This window comes from Eschrichtius robustus, chromosome 17 (assembly GCF_028021215.1).
Source record: "Eschrichtius robustus isolate mEscRob2 chromosome 17, mEscRob2.pri, whole genome shotgun sequence".
NCBI lineage: Eukaryota > Metazoa > Chordata > Mammalia > Artiodactyla > Eschrichtiidae > Eschrichtius > Eschrichtius robustus.
Genome location: NC_090840.1, coordinates 68177923 through 68202510, shown reverse-complemented (window position 1 = coordinate 68202510; position 24588 = coordinate 68177923). Strand labels below are relative to the sequence as shown.

Below are 24588 nucleotides of genomic sequence, written 5' to 3'. Positions count from 1 at the left end.
ATAGAAAATCCCCTTTTGAAATAATCAAACAAAAGCAAAAATCCCCAAATATAAAACTTGATCCAGTAGACTTGAGATCAAATACTGGTTATGCTGGGATTCACTAGTTTATAGCCTCGGGCATATTTGGGCCTCAGGCTCCCTATCTGTAGAATGGTAGTAATGATGTCAGCTACATTGTAGGGTTGCTAAAAATGGAAAGAACATATGTACATGAACTCTAAATGTGGCAGAGCTGCTAGGAGGCAGATCTGGGACTTGAATCCAGAACTTCCTAGTCCGTGTTCACCATGAACTTTCCATTGAAATCTGTCTTCTTTTTGACTTCACAGAGGTGTCTACATCGGAATTCTTTAAAGAATTTCTTAGGTTTCTCCAAAGAATTATAAGTTTGATTCTATTCACAAAGCTGTAATACATGCCTACTTAGCAGAAAGTATTCAGTGAATAGAGCAGCGTGTTATTTGACACCTTGCTGACGTCTTCCACCTAGAACCACCTATGCCCCTCCCTACCCACTGACGCCTAACAGATCTACTTCATAAACTCTGGTCATTCTTTAGTCATCACACCAGGGTAGATCTCACCTACTCTGGGAAGTCTTTGCTGTCTCCCTCTCTCAAGACAGAATCATTGCTATTGTTATTCCGAGGAACCCTGGCTATCATTTTTACAGCACTTACTGTATTAAGACCAAGGCAGTAAGTGACAGAACTGGGTTTGAGCCCAGCCCTTTTATTCCAAAGCTCATATGGCATAGAACCATCACTTCACACACACTCTCTCTCTCTCTGTCTTCAACCCCCTTCTAAAGTTGCCCTACGCAGACGTAGAGAATGGACTTGAGGACACGGGGAGGGGGAAGGGTAAGCTGGGACAAAGTGAGAGAGTGGCATGGACATATATACACTACCAAATGTAAAATAGGTAGCTCGTGGGAAGCAGCCGCATAGCACAGGGAGATCAGCCCGGTGCTTTGTGACCCCCTAGAGGGGTGGGATAGGGAGGGTGGGAGGCAGACGCAAGAGGGAGGAGATATGGGGATATATGTATATGTATGGCTGATTCACTCTGTAATAAAGCAGAAACTAACACATCATTGTAAAGCAATTATACTCCAATAAAGATGTTTAAAAAAAAAAAAGAAATTAAAACTGAAAAAATAAATAAATAAAAATTACAAAATAAAATGTAAAAAAAAAAAAAAAGAAGTTGCCCTAACCATCCTGGATGGGGTAAAGGGGGGAAAGCCTATTTCCTCCACTGAGCTATGACTCCTTCTAGCCACCCATTCCAGAGCAAAACCCCACGTTCCATTCATTTTTGTGTCCTAGCACAATGCATGATTTATAATCAGGAACAGAGGTCAAAGTATGGTCCCAGATCAGCAGCATTGGCATCACCTAGGAGTGTATTAGAAATGCAGATTCTTGGAAGTCTGAGGGTGGGATCAAGCCAACTCTATTCTAACAAGCCCTACAGATGACTCAGATGCACAGTCCAGTCTGAGAACCACTGTAGGACGACACTGCCTCCTACCTGCTATCCAAAACACAGATTCTCAGCCCTCTGTGTACTCTTAACAACCACTGCTTAAGCAGCTTTATAGCATGTGTGGCATCTTGTTATCGTTGCCTCATTCTCTCTCTGAATTGATTTCTTAGTGCAGGTGTTTGATCTAGTGCATACTTAACTAGCCAGTACCTTATTCAGTGCCTGACCCATGGTAGGTGCTCAGTATATGTCTGCCAATAGAAGGGGTGAATTCATGAAGACAGGGAAGCTAGACCTATGCTTTCAAGAACACGATACATTTTTAAGAGCTGGAAGGAACTTTAGAGAACAATTCATACTAAACTGAAGCCCAGCTGAGAAGGGTTCCCAGGTTACAACAGTGACTTAGTGGTAAAATAAGACACGAATGATGTCTTGATGTCTTCGAGCTCCTTGCTGCTCAAAGTACGATACAGAGACACCAGCAGCAGTGCATCATCACCTGTGGGTTTGTGAGAAATGCCAAATCTCAGGCACCCCCTCCAGACCTGTTATACCAGAAGCTGCATTTTACTATGATTCATCTCACTACAATTTGAGAGGCATTTTCATTTTGACTCGATCACTGAGCTTTCACCAAATTAACCTCTCATCCTTTGGTTGACTGTCCCTTTTTTTTGTTTTCTAAAGATGCAATTCAATTTCCTAGCGAATCCACATATGTGAGGAATTTATTAAGGAGGGGATGGCGGTGGTGAAATTAATTAAATTCACTCAGTGCCTTGGAAGTAAAGTTTTAACAAATGATCAGAAAAAGTTCCTTCAGTGCACATGGGACGACTGATTTCTCATTTAGAATAGCACCCAACTTGGCTCAGATCCAGGCAAAATGTCAGCTGCTCCAGCTCATGAAAGGTCAACATATTGTTTCAAACAACTTTTATGAAATGCTCATCTCGGACTTCCCTGGTGGTGCAGTGGTTAAGAATCCACCTGCCACTCAGTGGTTAAGAATCTGCCTGCCAATGCAGGGGACACGGGTTCGAGCCCTGGTCCAGGAAGATCCCACATGCCACAGAGCAGCTAAGCCCGTGTGCCACAACTACTGAGCCAGAGTGCCACAACTACCGAAATCCGCACGCCTAGAGCCCATGCTCCTCAACAAGAGAAGCCACCGCAATGAGAAGCCCGCGCACTGCAAGGAAAAGTAGCCCCTGCTCGCCGCAACTAGAGAAAGCCTGCGTGCAGCAATGAAGGCCAAACGCAGCCAAAAATAAATAAATTATTTTTTTCAAAAAAGCCAGTTGCTGTTTAAAAAAAAAGAAAGAAATGCTCATCTCAAAATTGGAAGCGCTATGAAGATGGTTATACGTAAGCCAACACCTCAATGTCATCAACCTTGTACCCTTACTCCAGCCTGCTTTGTTCCCACAGGGTCTAAGGTGGAACCATTTGAGGCTTTGTTTTCTCCCATCTGAAGTAGAGCCAACTTTCTGTTATGGTTATGGCAATAGAGTAATAGTGTGAAACAGGGAAGCTCATTAGCATAAAATATTTCCCTCTCGAGTTTCAACTTCTGCCCCTAAGTCTAAGCCTAAGGGCTGCTTACAATTAGTGAAATCATGTGACTTGAGTTCTTTATTTCCTCCAGCTGTCCATGATGCAAAATGAGTGATGGTGTTGGCAGGCACAGAACAAAGGAGGGAATATTAAAAGCATGGGTCATACCCAAGTCCTATAATTGGTTCCTTCCAAAGTTATTTGCTGTATACCATACAATACCATACTAATCAAAATCTCAGCAGGTTTTTCTATAGAAATTGACAAACTGATTAAAAAATTCATATGGAAATGCGAAGGACCCAGAATAGCCAAGCAGTTTCAAAGAAAACAAGGTGAGAGGACTAACACCACCTCATTCAAGGATTTTTATAAAGTTACATGATCAAAACAGTGGGGTGCTAACCTCAAGATAGATGAATTGATCAATGGAAAATAATAGGGGTCCAAAAAGAGACTCATACGTAGATGAACAACTGATTTTCAAGAGAAATGCAAAAGTAATGGAGAAAGGATAGTCTTTTTAGCGAGTGGTGCTGTAAAAATGGCACATCCAAACGCGAAAAAAAAACTTCACTCCATACCTTACACCGTATATAAAATTAGTTCAAATGTATCATCAACTTAAATGTAAAACTTAAAACTATAGAACTTCTAACAAAATAAGAGAAGACGTTTGTGAATTTGGGTTAGGCAAAGGTCCTATATATGGCACCAAGAGTGCAATCCATAAAGACTGATAAATTGGATTTCATTAAAATTAAAAACCTATTCGTAAGAGAATGAAAACACAAGAAAATATTTGCAGAGTATATACTTGATAAAGGACTTGTATCCAGAACAATGTATTAAAAACTCTCTAAATTTAATAATAAAAAAGGAATAATGCAATTTTTTAAGAGCAAAAATTTATACAGACACTTCACCATAGAAGATAGATGGATAGGAAATAAGCACATAAAAAGATGTTCTACATCATTAGTCATTACAGACATGCAAATTAAAACCACAAATGAAATAACACTACACACATTAATCTGGCTAAAATTGACAAGACTGATCATATCAAGTGTTGACAAGGGTTTGAAAGAATTGGAACCTCCATACACTGCTGATTGGAAATGAAAAATTGTTACAAGCACTTTGATATGCAGTTTGTCCATTCCTTAAAATGTTAAACACACCTCTGTCATGTGAACCAGCAATATCACTCCTAGCTGTTTACCCAAGAGAAATGAAAGCATGTGTCCATAAAAAAACACAGTTGTTCATAGCAGCATTATTTGTAATAACCAAAAACTACAAACAACCCACATGTCCATCAAAAGGTGGTGGATAAACAAACAGTGGTATATTCATACAGTGGATTACTGCTTGGCAATAAAAGGGAATGAACTATTGGCACATGCTACACCATTGTACGAATCGCAAAATAATTGTGCTGTATAGAAGAAGTCAGATAAAAAGGAATATATACTGTATGATTCCATTTATTAAAATCCTAGATAATGCAAACTAAGCTATAGTAAGAGAAATGGAGGGAAGAAGAGTCATGGGGGCGGTATACATGTGTCTAAATCTTGTACACTTAAAATTATGTGCAGTTTATTGTATGTCAGCTGCAACTCAATAACGCTGTTTAAATATAAATGCAGTTATAGAAAGAGTTTCCAATGAACTGGACTATTTGCTGTTTGTGAATATCCTCAGCTTCTGTGCCTCTCTGTCCCTGGTCGTGGTCCCCCCCATCCCGCAGACTGGAATGCCCTCCATCCGTTCTCCACCTGTCAAAATCCACTTACTCCATAAGCCCCATCTCAAATGCCTTTGTCTTCCAGAAGTATTTCCTGATCCTTGCAATCTAGCAGCTTTCCTTGGATAACCTATGCTTCTTTTATGGCATACCTGTTCTGCCATATGCTCTGCCACCCCCCTCACTAGGCTGTAAATGGACTACATCCAACTTATCTTTGTATCCCACCACGCCCCACCATGCCTAGCAGACTTCTGTATCCATGTATGGGTATTTTTGAATTCAATATTTGGTGGACCCATTTCTCCAAAGATACAAGTATTAATTAATTCATAAATCAAATGGTCAGAATAGAATGCTCTTCCACCCTGCTGTAGTTTAACCTTTAGTATCTAAATTGTTCTCTCCTCTGCATTTCTACTGCTGGTACCCCCATAACTGCAGAGATGTCCTAGCAGGTCTCTCTCCCCTCCAATCCCATCTCCCCAGCATGATCTCCCTAAGATACAGCTTGGTCATGTCACTTGCTGAAATGAAATTCTGTCAGTGGGTCCCCTTCAGCCTCTCTCCCCTGTTTGTCCCTTCACGTCCTTGCCCACCTTTCCCCTACACTTCGTCTAAGCCAAGACCCACACAGAGTTTCCATAATGTGCAGTGTGGATTTCCTCTACTGTCCTTTGCTCAGGCTGCCCCTCTCCTTGGGGTACTCTTCCCTGGGCTACTAATCCTTCCTCTTGGTTTAGCCAGCTTATCCTCTTCCTTCAAACGTAAGCTTTAGGATCGTCACTGTATTTGTTGTAACTCAGCCCCGTCCTCTTTGTGGATGAGGAAAGTGAGCTACAGAGAGGTTTAGTTCTTTACTCCAGGCTGTTCAGCTTCATAGCCAGCACATGGACCAAGGCCAACTGACTCCATCAACGATACTCTAACCAGTGTGCTATGTGGCCCTTCCTGGAGGGCAGTCATTGAGTTCTTTTTTTTTTTTTTTTTTAATTAATTTATTTATTTATTTTGGCTGTGTTGGGTCTTTTTGCTGCGCGCGGGCTTTCTCTAGCTGCGGCCAGCAGAGGCTACTCTTTGTTGCGGTGCACGGGCTTCTCATTGCGGTGGCTTCTCTTGCTGCGGAGCACAGGCTCTAGGTGCGTGGGCTTCAGTAGTTGCAGCACGCATCCTCAGTAGTTGTGGCGCACGGGCTTAGTTGCTCCCCGGCATGTGGGATCTTCCCGGACCAGGGATTGAACCCGTGTCCCCCGCATTGGCAGGCAGATTCTCAACCACTGTGCCGCCAGGGAAGCCCAGTCACTGAGTTCTTTGTCTGCCACTACCCACTCCCCCCTCACCTTTCAGTCCCTGCAGACAATAAGCTCCTCGAAATCCATGGCCATATTGTCACACTCAGTGTCCCGAGCACCTAGCAGACTACCTGGCAGAGAGCAGACCTTCAATAAATCTTTTTGAATGAATGATTCAAGCATGATTAAGGTTATATGTACTTGCCCCAGCCTCAAATCTGTCTTCTTTTGGTTTCTTTTTTTGGAGGAAGTATATTGAAGTCTTGGTAAAAGCAGTCTGGGCTAATTGATAAGCAGTCCTCATGCAGATTGCCCGAGGGTACAAAGCTGTATATAAAGTTTAATCAATTGCCTTGAACATCTGGAGGGAGCAAATGTTTGGAATGCCATGAAGCAGAGGCAGGTCTCCCTGGCAGCAACCTTAGAAGTCACTGCATTCTTTTCTCCCCTCCAAGGCCTGCCCCCTCCCACCGTCACCCACCCCAGTCCCTGGCACCTCTCCTACCCCATGCACTCCCATGCCAAGAAGTAGAGAGCTTTGAGTTAATTCCTTCATGTGTAACAATTTTCCAGTCCCACTATTTTAACATATATTTTCTTTAAAAAAAAAAAGCTAATGAAGTCAAAACAAAATCAAACAAATCTAACCCACAGCCTTGCTGCTTCACAGAGAAACTGACTCTTCTTTCCAACTTGTTTCACACCTTGGCATTTACTATAAGAATGAGGAAGATTGAATTTCATGTAGCGTGACCTTTTGAAACTCGGGATGATCATTTGCATTATTCTGATTTTCACCGTCTCTTGCAACCAGTACAGAATTGCATGACAATTTAAAACTTGTCTAGATAGTTCAGATATAGATTTTTTTAAATAGCAATTTTGTGGGTAGCTGATTTATTTGTTCATGCTTGTTTAAATCCTTCATGTAATGAAAATGATTATTGCTATCTACAAAAGAGGTGAAAGTGTCTTTGAGCAAAGGCTTCACAGAGAAAATAATTATGAAGCTGTCATTTCCATAAATACCTTGACAGTGAAGTATCTGCAAAATACTATAGCGAGTGTTTCAAACGCAGAAAGAGCTACCAGCCTCAAATTCAGGACCAACCCTCTGGAAAATGGTAGAGAAAGTTGTTTGGCTCCAGCACACCATGAGTTCTCCATTCTTTCCCTGGTCTCTGAACTTGGAACTTAATATGGTTGTTAAGAAGTTGGATTCTAGGGACTTCCCTGGTGGCACAGTGGTTAAGTACCCACCTGCCAATGCAGGGGACACAGGTTCGAGCCCTGGTCCGGGAAGATCCCACATGCTACAGAGCAGCTAAGCCCGTGCGCCTAGAGCCCGTGCTCCGCAGAAAGAGAAGCCACCGCAATGATAAGCCCGTGCACCGCAACAGAGAGTAGCCCCCGCTCACCGTAACTAGAGAAAGCCCGCGTACAGCGATGAAAACCCAACGTGGCCAAAAATAAATAAATTTATTAAAAAAAAAAGAAGTTGGATTTGAGGCTCAGTAATATTGATACTACTGCCTGTAGGTGTGACCTTGGCTAAATCACTTCTCCTCTTCCAGAAGTTAGGGTTTTGTTGGGTTTTTTTATCTTTAAAATGAGTGGTTGGCTTAAATGACCTCTCACTTCCTTCTGGATTGCTAATTCTGTCTTTGATCACTCATTCATTCATACATTAAACTATGATAATTTTGGTTTCTGCTTTTCTTTATCTTTATCTAGTTCTCTCATGCTAACGAAAATCGCCAGTGGTCTTTTCCACTTCCTGAACCCAAATTTCCTGGCAGCTCTAGTCCTTTCAGGTGGTAGAACTTCTTCAGATTTTTCTTGTCCCATCCAATTTATGTCTCCTCTTCGCCATTCTCTCGGGGCCCTCTTCTCTGCTGGCTGGTGGCTACTAATAATCTTTGTCGAAGGGTTCATGTCTATTAGTGGTTTAAGGTGCTGCCTTCCATAGCTAACACATCTTTATTTATATAGGGGCCATAGACATAAAGTAGTGCTTTTGCCCTTATATTCTCCCCTTTTCTTCTCCTCCCTCCTTGAAAGACTTAGTCAAAATTAAAACTAAATGGATGAGCGATATTTTGGTGCTGGTGAAGTACTGTTCTCTATGTAAGCAGCTGCCAATTTCACATGGTCAATTATTGCTTAAGTAATTTATAGAGAATTTAACAAAAGATTCTCTGCTCCTTGAACAGATACAACTTCTTCTCTTGTGTTAGGAATTTCTCATGATATTTGAAAACTTAAGAAAGTGTGTGTGCTTGTCCAAGATTGGTAGACAGTAATCTTAGTGATTACAGGAACCATATCTGTGTTGAGTTGCCCTTCTCCTCATGTGCCTAATGCCATGTCTCGTAGGTACCAGACACTCAAAAACTAATTGATAAGGTAATAAATGAAAAAGGCATCTCACAATTTTGTAAATGAGGCAGACCAATAAGTCTTACTTTTTCACATGAAACTCTGACATAGAAGAGTTAGATGACGTCCACTTCTATTCTTATCTCTCAGAGATAAGCACTTTGAATTAGTCTTCCTAGTTGCTTCAATTCTGTGTCATCATTTTACCCTGTTTTACACATTTGCAAGGCTGCCTGCTTTTACATCTAATCTGGGTTAAGTCTCACAAGATCACAAATTGATTATTTTAGCCCAAGAAAATCATGTATGGCAAATTGTGTGATAAACATTATAATATGAAATAAAATACAATAAATATTTCTGAGCTGAATGCTATTGCACTTCACCCATGTAAACTAGCCTTCTCTCAGGACATTAAAACATGTTTGACTTTATTTAATGTACCAAGCTTATGACTTAGAACTGAAGACACTTTGTGCCATAGAATTAAATTCCATTCTTCAAGACTAAAAGGTTAATTTGTAGTAAGGGAAAAAATAAAAATGTCAGTGGAGGCAGTTATAGAACTTTATCTAGAAAGGGAGTTACCATAGAGATGAGACAATCTTTTACTAGTAGACAGAGCCATCCATTCACTTAGCCCAGCCAATACTTATGCAATACCCTCCTCCATGTGCCAGACAGTGGGGGTGAAATGAAGATAATTCTGCTATATGTCATACCCTCAAGAAATTTATAGTCTGGTGGGGGAGATAAACTATAAACGGATAAATCTTGAAAGAAATTATCAGATGACTAAAAATGAGAACTCTCTCCAAGGGTAGGGCAATAAGGAGCTACATGTCTGAGCTACATGTCAAAATGCTTTCTAGATATTTCTAGAAATATCAGACAGACAGCATGAGTGCTGTCAATCCTCACTGCCATGCCAGTGGCAGACAGCAATATACGATTATGCTACTTTACCTCGTTGAGCCTAGAATGAGACCTCAGCTTCCTTCAGAAGACATCATTTCAGGCAACCACTACTTTTTAATCAAAGTTGACCTAGAAAGTAGAACTTATATCCCACCTTAGATATTGCTCCAGCTCCACTATGAAAATTTGATAACTTACAGTCTGGCTAGCTTTTCTGAAAGGGAGATAATATTGGTAACACTTGGAGACTGAATGAGTACCAGGAAAAAAAAAGACAGGAGGCATCAAGGATGATTGGGGCACCCAACCTGGATTATTGGTAGGATGCTGATACTGTGAAGACAAAATAACCACAGAATCCTCTCGGAGAGTAGCTGGCATATGTATATTCTTCAAGTATGAAGTTATTACAAGACACCTAAACGAAGATGGAGCATTTATAATGTTTCTTGTCAAATCTGGACTTTATTTTTTTTTTTTTGTCTTGGTGATTGGCACTGTCATTCATTCAGTTGTATAAGCCAGAAAACTAGGCATCCTAGACTCTTCCCTTTTCCTCACTCCTCATAGCTAATCCATCATGAAGTCCTATCAGTTTTGTTTTCTAATGTTACATTAGAAAATTCTAATGTACATTTCTTTTTTTTTTTTTTTTTAATTTATTTATTTATTTATTTTTGGCTGTGTTGGGTCCTCGTTTCTGTGCGAGGGCTTTCTCCAGTTGCGGCGAGCAGGGGCCACTCTTCATCGCAGTGCGTGGGCCTCTCACTATCACGGCTTCTCTTGTTGCGGAGCACAGGCTCCAGACGCGCAGGCTCAGCAGTTGTGGCTCGCGGGCCTAGTTGCTCTGCGGCATGTGGGATCTTCCCAGACCAGGGCTCAAACCCGTGTCCCCTGCATTGGCAGGCAGATTCTCAACCACTGCGCCATCAGGGAAGCCCCCTAATGTATATTTCTAATCCATGTACTTCATATGATTTCCACCACTAGATATTGCACGGGACATACTCACAGTAAAAAATTATTCATTGTTTATCTGAAAATCAAATTTAACCGGGCATCTTACACTGTTATATGTGAAATCTGGCAACCCTAGCCCAAATAGTCTAATTCAAAAGAAGCAGAAATAGGTCTTTAGACTTCAAATGCTATGCTCTGGATTGAACCATGGGGTGGATTGTTTATTTTGTCAGTGTATGGTACTAAGATTCTAGAGACAAATGTATATTTATTTGACCTGCATTGCACCTTGTATATTTACATGGCTTTAAAAAAAGAAAAATCCAGTTGAGTAAGGTCAAACCACAGAATATTTTGTGAGGTACAGCTCAAGTGTGGAGTAGAAGAACAAAATGTTTTCTCTAGTTTGACATTAGCTGACTCCCCTTCCAGAACTTTGATAATGATATCGCTCCCATAGGAGAGGCCAAAGTGCTGAAATTCTTCACATATTTTGTAAATTTATGTATTAGTGAAACCCTGAAACCTAGCCAACGTGAGAGATATTGTCAGGTTCCCTCAGAGCTGAGCAGAATACTGTATCATGCATGACCTGTTTTTGAAATGGGGTTTTGTGATAAAACAGCAGAACACCCTTTTCTGGCTTCTTTCCCATTAACTGCTCACACTTGACACATTCCTTAGATGATCTCATCAGCTCCCATCATGGCAACCATATTCCCAAATCTCCATTCTTAGCTGGGGAGTGTAGTTTTAAGCAACAGAATCAACTCTGGCGGAGGATATTAGGGTACTTGCATATCTCCCGGAGTTCAGATAGCCAGGCTAGGAAGTTCAACATCCAACCACATGGTGAAGGCTGTTCTAGAAGAAATGCCACCGTTGCCATCGCTTAACAACCATCCACAGCCCACACAACTGCCTCAGCTTGCACCTGTCTCAGCTGGCACTGGCCGAGCTCTACCACTGCCACCATTAAGAGCGGGGTGCCTCCACCACTGTACGTGCCAAAGGACGGATCCTGTACTCACCTACTTTCTCACATTGCCTCCTTCAGAATTGCCATTTTGAGCGAGTGGCTCGGTGCCCTAGCGGCAAGGAAGGCTGAGAACTGGAATTCTGGCTTCTACTTTGGGGAAGCTCAACTCAGAGTTTGGAAAACTTTCCAAATACACAGGAAGGGTGTTCAGAAGATACTGAGCAAAGCGTGAGAATTCTTCTCTACTCTTTTAAGCAACAGACCATGCTTTACAAACATCCTACTAAATGGAACATAATGACTAAGACACAAGCCTTGCAGTTAGGTGAACTTGGGCTCCAGTTCTAGCTTTGCCTCTTACTAACTGGAAGATTGGACAAGCCTAGCCCCTCTGAGGTACCATCTTCTCATCTGTGATGTAGACACATTAATACCATTCCCCTCATAGGACGGTGATAAGGATAAAAGGAGAAAAGTGAACTCGTTTGGTGGTGGAGTTTACATCCCCACAGGACAAATACTCATCCTCATTTTGAATATTATTACTGCCATATTTTACCTCTTTCTTTAGTGTTGTCTCTTTCACAGAAGACTATTTTTTTTCTAATGGATTGTTTCACTAACGACATATTGCAGAAGGTATGCAAGCATTCATTTTCTTCAACTTTTTTTCTAGTCTTTTTTTTCTGATTACATTGCAAAAAGATTTTAGAAATTGTAGAAAAGCAGAAAAGTAGAAATAAAAATGCCTCGGAATTCCACTATCTAGGGGTAGCCACTATTAAAGGTCTGCCATGTATTTGTCTGTCGGGAAATTTTTTATCAACCGCCAGAGTCACAGATTTGTGGAACAGTAAACAGCCACGTGGTTTGAGTTCCCCTTGATTCGCAGTGGTTCTGCAAGCCCACAGGCCACATCCTCCTCACCACCTTCATCTGTGTTTTCTCCAGCCTCACATCGGAGGGGAAAGGTCACTTGAAACCTTCGTTGCCAGGTTGCAAGTTATGTTTTATTTATTAATATTGTGTTAAGAGGCTTCAGTTTTGTGTGTCAGCCTTGTGTTTCTAAACAGGGGAAGTAGAGGATGCTGGGAAATATTATCTGGCTCCGTGAGAGCCTTTGAGAGAGTGAGAGGGGAAGAAAATGACTCTTTTAGTGTGAGGTTTGCCAAATGGTCTCTGAGAAGCTGTGATATCATTCACAGGCCTTGCCAAGCTGCATGGAAATGGCTCATCTTGGCAGACATCTAGAGTGAGCATATAATTCCTCGGGGTTGGTATGGGCCTTTATCAGAAATAGTTCCATAGGCAGTATTTACATAACTGTGGTGGAGTGTGAGAATAAACACAGCTGTGGCATTGCCCTAAATATTTCTATTCAGCAGGGAGTTAAAAGAGAACTTTATCGCTGAACTACAGATAAACACAATTCATCAAGCAGTGGTCAGTTCAACTGGGGAACAAAACAGGAGTTAGAAAAGACTGGCCTGCTGAAAATAGCTCCAATCAGCCAGCCTGACTTTATTGCTCCTTCCCTCCCTCCCTCCCTCCTCCTCCCCCAGTTCCAGAAATGTAGGAATCATCAGCTCTCAAAGAAGTTGTCTAGATTTTTTTTTTTTACACCAAGGAGGAAGTGGAAGGCCCTCAGTCTGTTTACTGCGTGTAGACCTACTGTGAGCCAGCATGCTTCCGGGTGCTTTATCTATGCCTCTCATTTTAGAAGGCTTCCCTTTTTTTTCGGGTTATAGAATTGAATGTGAGTAGGAGTAAGATTATTTTGCCAAGGCGAAGATTTTTTAATACCAACATGTGTTGGAATGGAAGCAGGATTGCCACAGCTTTAAGTGCTCTGCATCTTACAAGTTCCTTTAAGCATTCACATATACACAGGGTGCTGGCAATATTCTATTTCTTGTTCTGGTAGTGGTTAAATGGGTGTTTGCTTTGTAATAAAACACTGAGCTATACAAAATAAAACCACGGTAAAATACCGTGTTTTAACTGAACAGAGGATAGCAGCTGATTTTTCCAAGTTTCTCTATAATAATTTCATTTTCAATTTCTTAAATTTCAAAACATTATTCGTTTACAAGGAGATGTGCATGTATATAAATGTAAGTAACAGGTAGCAAGTAAATAACATAAACATAAATAGTAATAGAAACCCAGGAAAAATTAACTTTAAATATTTTATGAAGACCATCTTGAAGGCAGGAAGAAAAAGTAGTTAAGGACTCTTCTCTTTGAAAGTGACAGACATTCAACTCAAACTACTTAAATGAAAAAGGGAAACCAGGAAGTTCAAGGGAGTGACTCCAACTACAGGCGTGGGTGGATGTAGTGATTCACATGATGTCATGAAAAATCTGTCTTGGCTCTAAGCATCCATATATTTTAAACATTAGTGCAGTCCCAGTTCAACTATGCACAGGAAGATAGTTCCATGGTTTATTAGTTTTCTAGGACTGCCGTAACAAAATGAGCACAAACTGAAAGCTTAAAACAAAAGAATTTTATATATTCTCTCTCAGTTTTGGAGGCCAGAAGTGTGAAATCAAGGAATTGGCAGGGTTGGTTCCTTCCCGAGGCTGTGAGGGAGAAACCATTCCAGGCCATCCTTGGCATTCCTTGGCCTTGCGATGCTTCATTCCAACCTCTGCTTGCATCATCACTAGGCCTTCTTCTCTGTGTCTCTGTGTGTCTTTTCTGTCTCTTATACTGACACTCTCATTGGATTTAGGACCCATCCTAATCCAGTGGGTAGATTAATAAAATAAGCATCTCATTATCATCCTTACTTTCATTACTTCTGCAAAGATTCTATTTTCAGATCAGTCACATTTGAGTTTCTGGATAGGCATGAATTGGGGGAGATGCTATTCAACCATCTATACATGGTGAGCTTCTTGGGGGCAGGGACCATGCATTCTACTTGTCTCTGCAGCACCCAACACACGTGTGAGTGTCTGGAAGACTCACAAATACTCACAGCATACTTTTTGTGTGCATGTGTGAAGAAATCACTGCATGTTCCCAACTCCATTTTGTAACCCAAGAGATTTACTGGGATTTTCTGTTTTAATAGGCATGACTGTCTCTTTACTAATAGTGTAGCTAAGAGAGAGCTAACTTGCTTATATGTGCCCATGGGTCCAGATAATATAGAAGCATTGCATCCACTAATATAGTTTCTTTTTCCAGTAAGTGAGCCAACAATACAGTCTTAAAATGCCAAAAGCTTAAATGGCAACTACTAACATTAGGATTTACCAGTCATGAAGCACATTCACAGTTATTATCTCATTTGGCTCCTTAGTAATAACCCCATGAAGGTTATTATTGTCACTTTCGTTATAATCATCATTATCACGTTCATCATCATCATCATCATCCCTGTTTTATAGGAATAAAGAAACTCAAGGCTCATAGAAACTGTGACCTATTTGTGATCTGTGTATGATTCAGGACTTGTAGTTGTGTTTGAAAATTACACAACTCAAACTGGCTTCTGCAAAAGGGGAACATGGAAGAAAATACAAGGATATGCTGAGTGTCAGGTACGGCTGGATCCAGGTCTCTCATCTTTCAGCTCTGCTTTCCTCGGTATTGGCTTCATCTGCAGGCAGACCACCCCTCTTGAGGGCCAGATGGCCATCAGCAGATCCATGATTGTAACTGTTCCCTCTGTATATATGATGAGAGAAAAACATCATCTTAACAATGACTCCTGAAGAAATCCTGGGCCTGGATCTCCTTGGCCAAATTGCATCACACCTACAACCTTTAACCCATCAAGCCCCCAAATCACATAGACTGAGAATGGAGGTAAAGCCTGTTACCAGAAAAGGGGGGCGTAGAAACTGAGCAGACAGAACCACAGATGTCCATAAGGAAGCATAGTTTACAAATGACAGAGCTTGGGCTTTGGGACAATGTTCTTTTAACCAACAGGCCAGTCCTGCTCCTCCCCCTCCCCTCCCCTCCCCCTCCCCCTCCCACCTCGTCCTCCCCCTCCCACCTCGTCCTCCCCCTCCTCCTCTTCTCCTGTTCAAATGCAGTGAATACGCAGTGGGTACACATGGAACAAAATTCAGAAAATACAGAGTTATACAGTGAAAGTTTCCCTTCTTAAGTGAGTGGGTTCGCTGATTCATTTTGGTTCTAACATTCTGCAAGGATTGATTGTGTTCTCAGTTGTTTGTTGGCATTTGTATTCAGGCAGGCCAATAAGACAATTTTTATAACGTGGCTGTGTTTTTATGTGGCTTGCAAACATATTTTGGTACTATCTCTATGGTGAAGATATGGCTTCGATTACAGAAATTGGCTTTGGGGGACTATTGTACCTCTTCTGTTATTAAATGTGTGTATGTTTATCTCTCCATATGTAAAATCTAGCATAGAATTATTTTTTTTGAAATAAAAAATTTTTTTAATTTTTAAAAAAAGAAAGTTTCCCTTCTTATCTTGTCCTGTCACTCAGTTTCCCTCCTAACTGAACCTACCTGTATACCTCTCCAGGCATAGTCTCCACACTTACAAACATTTATATGGATCATTTTTACATTAATGATATGATACTGCTCTCACTGTCTGCCCTGTGCATTTTTCACTTCCATTGTATCAGGCATTTTTTGGTTCTCTGACTCTCATGACTTCAGCCACCCAACCACAGTGCCATTTTTACACACCACTTAGTTATTTTTCCACCCCTGAATTTCTTATTTTCCTTTTCTTTCTCCCCTACCCCGGCCACCTCCCCTCTTCCTACTTTATTTCCTCATCTTTATCTCTCCTTTACAAATGGATGAGGTAATTATTGGAGTTGAAAGTGCCCTTTTAAAGAATGAGTTACCTGAAATATTTGACCCTACAAAATGGTTCTTTTGGGGTAGGTTGCCAGCAAAATACTTCAGTAAGATGAAACCATTCCCCATCTCTTTTCACCTCCCAGAGTCACTGGTTAGCTCAGGCAGTTCAGAAAGCAAAAGGACTTCAACAGATAGTTGTAGCTCTAGTTATGGCTAAAACTCAACATAAACCTCATAAAAGTCCTTTTAGGTGGAATAAATTAGGTAGATGGGATAAGGGATAATGTAGAATCAGCTTTGCCCCAAATCTTCCAGTATCTCTCAAGAAACTCATTCATCTCTCCCCAAAGTTATTTTTTTCCATCCCAAGATGTTAGAAATAGCCCTTGTATAACTTTTTAGTTTCTCCTGGGGCTTGCATTTTTCAAGTCCAAGTACTCTGAAAAAGAGTCTCAGGGCCCACCCTGGAGGACTCTCCTTGCCTCGTGGGACCACTACCAACTTCTTGTACGCAAATTTGGGAAGACTCTTCATTGTAAACCAGAATACAAACCAGAATTGATCAAGATTAGCTTGGCACTGTGATATCCCATGCATACGTTATCTCATTTTTGTCTTTTCAATGATCTTGAGAGGCAAGATTGAGCCATCTTACGGATAAGAACATTGAAGCTTAGGGAGGTTAAGGAACTTGGCTCACAGCCAGCAAGTTTTAAAGTCAGCCTGAACCCCAAAATCTATATGCTTAACAACTACCTCCTGACACATGTGGTTTTAAATTGTTTTCTTTAAAAATGGGCTACTGAAAAAACTACTGCACAGCCAGCCCAGGAATAGGATTTCTTTCTCTCCTTATACTCCAAGACATGCATTGCACCTGGTACATTTACATTTTGGCAAAATAAGATTAAATGACAAATTAAGCCAAAGTGTGTGTGTTTGAGATCTGTGCTAGGTAGTGTGATAAGTAACCATATATATACATAGTCACTCCATGACCTTGACCAGAATCTTGAGTTGTCTCTTGGAAGTTTTGGGGACTTTCGTGCTACCAGCTACTTATTGTTTGCTTTAGCGTGTAGAGTACATTGATATTAAAAGGAAAAGTTGGTACTCTTCTTCCTCCTTCCCCTTTGGGTTTAGGGAGAAGTGAATGTGGATCACTGAATTCTTTCATTTATTCATTGCACAAATAATTGACATCATTTCTGTGCCAGATGAGCCAACAATTCTTCACCCACTATCATTTTTTGGTGATTTCATGCTGCTCCCATATGCTGTCAGTGAAAGGCTCTTTCTCATCCCCCTGTTGACACTGACCCCTGTCTTGAGTCACATTCTGTCTCTTTATAGAATCTATAAAGCTGACAAAGCTGCAGCTTTGTCAGAAAGAATGGTCTTCTTCCTCTTCACTCAAATCTGTAAGCCCTTCCTAGGCTGTTGATTCACAACCCCAAACACTCTCCCTTTACATTCAGGACAGACTCTCCAGAACCTTACTTCATCCAAGGCTGCTCTGTGGTGGTTTTAAGATATGTCCCCAAATTCTTTAATTCTCTTCCCTTTACGAAGTGAAGCCTAACTCTTCCTTGTGAGTGTGCATTGGACTTAGTGCCTTACTTCCAACACAAAGAATGAATCAGACATATATACACTAATATGTATAAAATAGATAACTAATAAGAACCTGCTGTATAAAAATAAATAAATAAAATAAAATTCAAATCAAAAAGAAAAAAAAAGAATGAATGAATCAGAACTGCTGGTATATGACTTTGGAGACCAGGTGATAAAAGGAATAGTAGTTTCTTCTTGCTCTCTGGGGGAAACCAGCTACCATGTCATGAAGACACTCAAGCAACTTTTGTGAGATAACAAAAGTGTGGAGTTTTTTTTTTTTTGATGTGGACTATTTTTTTAAAGTCTATTATTGAATTTGTTATAGTATTGCTTCTGTTTTATGTTTTGGTTTTTTGGCCCCAAGGCATGTGGGATCTTAGCTCCCAGACCAGGGATGAAACCCACACTCCCTGCATTGGAAGGCGAAGTCTTAACCACTAGACTGCCAGGGAAGTCCCAAAAGTTTGGAGTCTTAAGCCACTTAATTCTGGGGGAATTTGTTACTCAGCAGTGGATTACTAATACACTTTCCAAGAGCCCTCTGTTGTGTTGCCCTTCTGGTGACAATCCCCTATGGGCATAGCTCTTTGGGGGGTGGTTTGAGCTTGAGCTCAGAAAGGCCTGCCATGATCCTTAATCTGTATAATTTGTGGAACATGTAAAGCATTTACCCAGGCCTCAACCTCTAGAAATTCTTAATAGGTCTGGGATGGGGTCCAAACATCTGTATTTAATTAAATGACTAAAAAAAAAAAAAAAAAAACAAAACTACTCAGGGGTTCCTGAAGAATACTTTTGATGGAGAACTTCTGCTGCTTTCTTTTTTTGACTATAAAAAGCCACAAGCCTCTCTATTCTGTGTCCTCTCTGTTCCTTCTTTGAGACTGATGGGGCGGGGTGAGGTCAATTCACTTTTCAGCATGTTCACCTCAGCTACTGGGGACCCTGGCAAACAACCAAGCTCAATGCTTTTTTCTTATGAACCCTTCTCAAACTTAAATTGCGTCAGATTTACCTGGAGGGGGATCTCCCAGAATTCCTAATTCAGTGGGTCCAGGTACGAGTTGAGAATTTATATTTCTAATAAGTTCCCAGATGATTCTGCTGCTGCTGGTCTGTGGTCACGCTTTGAGAACCACCACTAAAAAGGCATAGGACCTGGTATTTAAACTTTGCCTCAAAAACAGTCCAAAATCCTCCCTGTAGTGCAGGCAACAGCAACAGCAAATGAAAACAGACAAACAAAACCTCACCCATTTTGCCTGAAACAAGTCATCCATGGGGACAGAAATTCTGCTAGTGGTTATTTGAGGGGAAAATAACTGGAAAGGGAGTGTGAGGTGACTTCTGGGATGCTTGTAATATTCTGTTTCTTCATCTGAGTGGTGATTACAGGAATGTGCTCCCTTTGTGAAAATACATTTACAGTCTGTGCACTTTTCTATCTATATGCTATGCTTTAAAAGCTTACTTAAAAATTAATAGTAATGATAAATGCTGTCAAAACCTGGGGAAAATGGGCCTCCTCTTCACTAGCCTGGACCTCTGTTTACAGGCCAGCTTTCCTCTGGTTATGCTGGCAACCCAACAAAGAAATTATTCTTTCTTTCTTTTTTGCTGGCGTCATTTTTGTATGCGTGTGTGTGTGTGTGTGTGTGTATGTGTGATACCTGGCTAGTGGCTGCTTCCCAAACTGTCATTAAGAAAAAAAAAAATCCAGGTCTTCAAAGGAAAATATTCTAAGAGAAATATTTGCATGTTTTAAATTCCTAGAATGATGGATATTGATAGAATGATTTGAAAAGCAAGTTGAGCTCTCAGTAATGTTTTTGGAGACTCCTAGTTTGTGTTTGGCTACTCAACTTGACTGAGGAGTAAGAAGTTTGGGAGGGAAGGAAAACTCACCCTAGATTGACCACCCATTTCTCTGAAAAGTGCCTAAGAGGCATGGGAGTATTTTCTTCTGGGTAAGAACACATGTCACCTAAAAAATTCCCTGTTGCATCACATAAAACCTTTGAAGTCTTAGCGAGAAGACTTGTTTTGCAAATTTCTTACGAAAAAAACCCGCTAATTATTGCTAAAACTCCCCTAGAGATATTCTCCTTTTTAAATCATTCTTTTTCTATCATTTAAGTTTATGGGTAGAAAAGGTTTACTCACTCTAAAATGTTGGTTTCAAATGTAAATGAGGCCAGGTTACATTGGGACTTCTAATTTTCTGGTGATCTGCAAAATTGTTATTTTAAATTGAGGAGCTAAGTAGGACACTATTGGGCATATTTGTTGGTGGTGATGCCTTGAGACAGCTGTAGAAGACAATGGATGCTCCCTTATTGGATGCCATCCAGCCTAAAGGAGAGGCATTGTAATTCAGTATTTAAATTCATGGTCTTTTGAGCCTCAGCATCATGGGTTGAATCCCAGTATCACCAGCTTTGTGGCCTTGAGTCAGTTCTTTCTCTGTCCCTCCAAACTTTAGTTGTTTTTTTTTTTTTTTTTTTATCCTGTTAAATGAGGTAAATAATATCAGTCATAGGGATGTTACAAAAATTATAAAAAATAATATAAAAGGGTTTAAATTTTTGCCTGACACATAGTAAATACTCAATTAATGTTAGCATAATTATTGAGGGGTGAAGGGAAATTGATACATGGATCATTTCATTTAGTTTTGAATTTCCCAATCCCTGTATCTTTCTAATGCAAACATGAGTGAAGAAATGTTATTTATTTGCATGTATACATACATGAATGAATAAATAAAATGTATGCTTTTCTCTCTGCAATAAAAATTATCTGTCTAAAAATTATAGATGTGGAGAACAGGTTAATGGTTGCCAGGGACTTGGGATGGTGGAGGGGAGGGCAGCGCTTGTGACTGTAAGGGGTGACTGGGGGAAGAGCTTTGTGGTGATGGAGTGGTTCTGTACCTTGGTTGCAGTGGTGGTTACATGAATCTACACATGCTAAAGTGGCAGAGAACTATACGCTTGTGTTTTACCAATGTCAGTTTTCTGATTTTGATATCGTATTATAGTTATGTAAAATAGAAACATCGGAGTAAACTGGGTAAAGGGTATACTGAACCTCTCTGTCCTAATTTTGCAATGCCATGTAAATCTGTAAGTATTTCAAAACAAAAAGTTAAAAACTAAAAGGATCTGTCTAGAATTTCTGCCTTTTACCATAATTACAGTATGTAGATCTCACTCTGAATCTCAGGTGATCCCGTTGGAGTTCTGGTATAAACTTTGGTATTTGACTTTAAATATAACACTTTCGGGAATTCCCTGGTGGTCCAGTGGTTAGGACTCCGTGCTTACTGCCAGGGACCCAGGTTCGATCCCTGGTCGGAGAACTAAGATCCTGCAAGCTGAATAATGCAGCCAAAAAATAAATAAATAAACAACACTTTTAGTGCATCTCTCTCCCCACTGTTACCCCTTCCTCAGCCAACTCACTCCTGCACTACACTTGTCCAAGTATTAAGTGGTAGGGAAATGAGCCACAGACAGGATTCTTAAAGAATGCAGTTTGGTCGTCTTTGATGCTAATTCACAATTAACCCTAAGCAGTAGGATTAAGCAAGTGGGTAGATATTTCAATCTACTTCCCACCAGCAGCAGCTAGGTTGTGAGTATACTGTTAAAATCCTCTGTGGATTGAGAGGTAAGGTAAATTAATATCAGCTCACAGTTTGGAAGTCTTAATATGATACTACTGAAAAGCCACACAGCTTAGTAACAGTAAAACCAGACATCCTTAATTCAGGTGATTGGATGGTTGGATAGCTAGGCCCCCAGTACCTCGACCAATGCCTGCACACAGTCAATGTTTGTAGATGAATGTATGAGTGAGTGAATGAATGAATGAATGATGGGGGCATTAAGGTAAACCATGGGAAACAAGTTAAAAGTAAGAGTAAAGAATTAGTTCACCTTAGTGGGGAGAGGCAATATAGAGGTAGGAGGTGGGAAAAAAGGTTATTATGGAATTATATGAACTCTCATCTGTGTGAAACTTTTGAAAATTGTAAAGCACTATAAAGAATCTTTTATTCAATTGAAAAATAAATTCAAAAATCTTAATTGAAAAGCTAAAAATTAAAATAAAATGTATAATAGGAAAAGAAAAACAAAGAATTAGTTCACCTTTGAGGCCCAGGACTTAGGAAGCATGATCTGCCGGGGAACCTTCCAACTCTTCTCTCTTTGCTTCTCTAGGCAACTTGAAATCCACTCTCCAGATGCTAAGCACACAGTGATCCTGAGGAGCAAGGACTCAGCCACTGCCCAGGCCTGGTTCAGTGCCATCCATTCCAGCGTCAGTGACCTGCTGACCCGGGTGATCACCGAGGTCCGAGAGCAGCTGGGGAAGACAGGCATTGCTGGGAGCCGGGAGATCAGGCATCTTGGCTGGCTTGCAGAAAAGGTAAGGAAAACGTTCCCCGCCATCGTAGGCATTTTCCCCAGGCTTTCCCAGCACTTGCTGCAACCACTGAAGTCAGGTACCTCATTCCACAGGCTGATTCTCTCATTGGCATTTCTCGTCTGTCTCCAGCAGATTTTCTGTTGCATTATGCAGGGGCTGTGTCTTCAGCAACCTTGATTCCCCACAGATGGTCCAATATGTGGCAAAGTGCAGGTGGTCACTAATTGTCTGTTGCATGGATGAATGAGTGAGCAAGTGACCGGACAGTTTGATTCTCGTATGTACACAGGAAGGGCAGGGGAAGTAACTCAGACTCACAACACAGCTGTCTCCTTGGGAGGTAAGGAAGTTGAAATTGTTGCTTAAAAGAGGGTTCGTGTGGGTTTTGATGGACCTGCTTGTTAACATAGATGCATTTACAAATAATAACAATGATAATAACAGCAAGGATTTCTTAAGCAACTACTCCATGCTGACTCTTATATATTATCTTTAAGTTGTATTCTTAAGCCAGCAGGCTCTGAATGTGTCGTCATTTATGAGCACCTATTTTGTGCTAGGCACGGTGCTAGGCAGGAGTGGGGAGGGGTGTATAAAGATGAAAAAATGCTTACTGTCTTTCCCCAGGGAGGACAGCTGCTAGGAAAGGACCTAGGGTCATGGTAACACTGTCACTCTGACTTCTTTTCCCAAGTGGTGTGATACGTTGAGGATAGTAAAACTCACTGCAGCCATCTCCTGGGAGTTAACCCTCCTCTTGATTTCAAAGGATTGAGCCTTTGCCATTGTCCTTACATCTGATTGCTGTCCCTTGAACTTGACCTGGAGTGCTCAGGAACACTGGGCTTTGGTGACAGACTGACCTCCCAGTGACTCACATTCTAATAGGCGGTAAATGGGAATAATGATTGTTGCAATAACAGCTTTCCTGCCAGTGAACCATGTCATCTGAGAAGACCCAGTCCAATGGCACTTGAAAATAATACTTGAACACAGCATTCGGCAGTTTTCCACCATTGTTCTTTGTTCGCATCAGTTCATGCGTGGGTCTCAGCCACAAAGTTCAACACAAGGTGGGCTGTTTGGTTTGGTATTGTCCCATCTCTCACAGGTTTCAAAGGACTCAAGGGACAGTGCAGGTGGTGGTGGCACCAAGATCATAATAAACAAAAACCGCAGGTAGTCTCTCATGACACCGTGCGTGGGGATTCCTGCTGAAAACAACACTTCAAATCTGGATGATAGCATTTTAGAAGTCGTTCTCTAACCCTCTCCACTTTTTACCCTCTCCAAATGTATGTGTTTTTATTAGGAGAAGTCTCATTAGTCAGGGATCTTTCAGTTGCAAGTGACAGAAAGCTCAACTCAGCTTGAGCATAAAAGGGGACCTACCACTTCTGACAACTACAGTGTCCAAGGGTAAGCTTCAGGCATGGTGGGATCCAGGGACTCAGATAATAATAATAGACCTGCCTCTCCATCTCTTTGTACCCTGTCCACTTTGTTGGTTTATACCCTAGCAAGCCCCCTTTTCCTTGGCCTAAGAGTTCCAGGCTTGTGGGGCAGGGGTTGTTTTGATTTGTTTTTGTAGCTGGCTATTTCAGTGAATAGAAACCTCTTTGCTCTCATAGTTCCCACAGAAGTCCTAAGATCAGCCTGATCCAAACCATGTGCCCCGTTTGTTGAAGGGAGGTGGTTCTCCAATGGAAAATCAGGCTGCTGTGCAAGGAAAAGACTGAATGGGAAAGCAAAAACAACAGACATTCGCTATAGAAGGAAAAGGGGAGGAGTTGATTGGGATGAAAAATGTCCTCACTTGGTTAGGGTCCAGAGTGGACGTGGAAGTGTACTGCATACTTTAGGATCCAGCAGGAGGTGGATGGCAAACTCAAAAGGGATGATTGGAAGGGATTTAACATAGCAATAATTTATAAGGTGTGGCCGAGGCAAGGGAAACCAGTAAGGGATGGAGAAGCACTCCAGAGCTCAACAGAGGTCACTACCATCCTTTAACCTGAAATGGCCAGGAACAGGAGCAGTTACCTGAAACTAGCAAGACTTGTAGCTATAGAAAAAAGCATCCACTAAAAGCTATGGTCTTTGGGAGAGAAACACAACCCCTGCCAATCCCTGCCTACCGATCTCCTGCTGGTGTCTCCCATTGGCTGAGGCTGATTGGAAGCCAGAGGCAAGAGAGCCCCACTTATGCTCTGTTAGGGTCAGACTCCCAGGGCTCTGACCAGGGCAGAAAAGGATGGAGCGTGGATCTAGAGGCAAAAGGAGGCTGTCCAACACACACATCCCTCTACCTTGCAAGTAACTGAGATGGTTGCAACTCTAGAAGGTACTTTTCTCTCATCTCTTTTAACACCAACTACATTTAAAACC

The 24588-nt window shown here is 41.2% G+C and overlaps 1 protein-coding gene across 1 annotated transcript in view; it reads left to right on the top strand.

The window, feature by feature from the left end:
- Positions 1–24588, top strand: part of SNTB1 (syntrophin beta 1) — a 240246-nt gene that overhangs the window by 118861 nt on the left and 96797 nt on the right. Inside the window, exon 4 of the mRNA XM_068525839.1 lies at positions 21993–22200. Within this exon, the coding sequence (XP_068381940.1) occupies positions 21993–22200 (208 nt within the window). The remainder of the gene's footprint in view (positions 1–21992; positions 22201–24588) is intronic.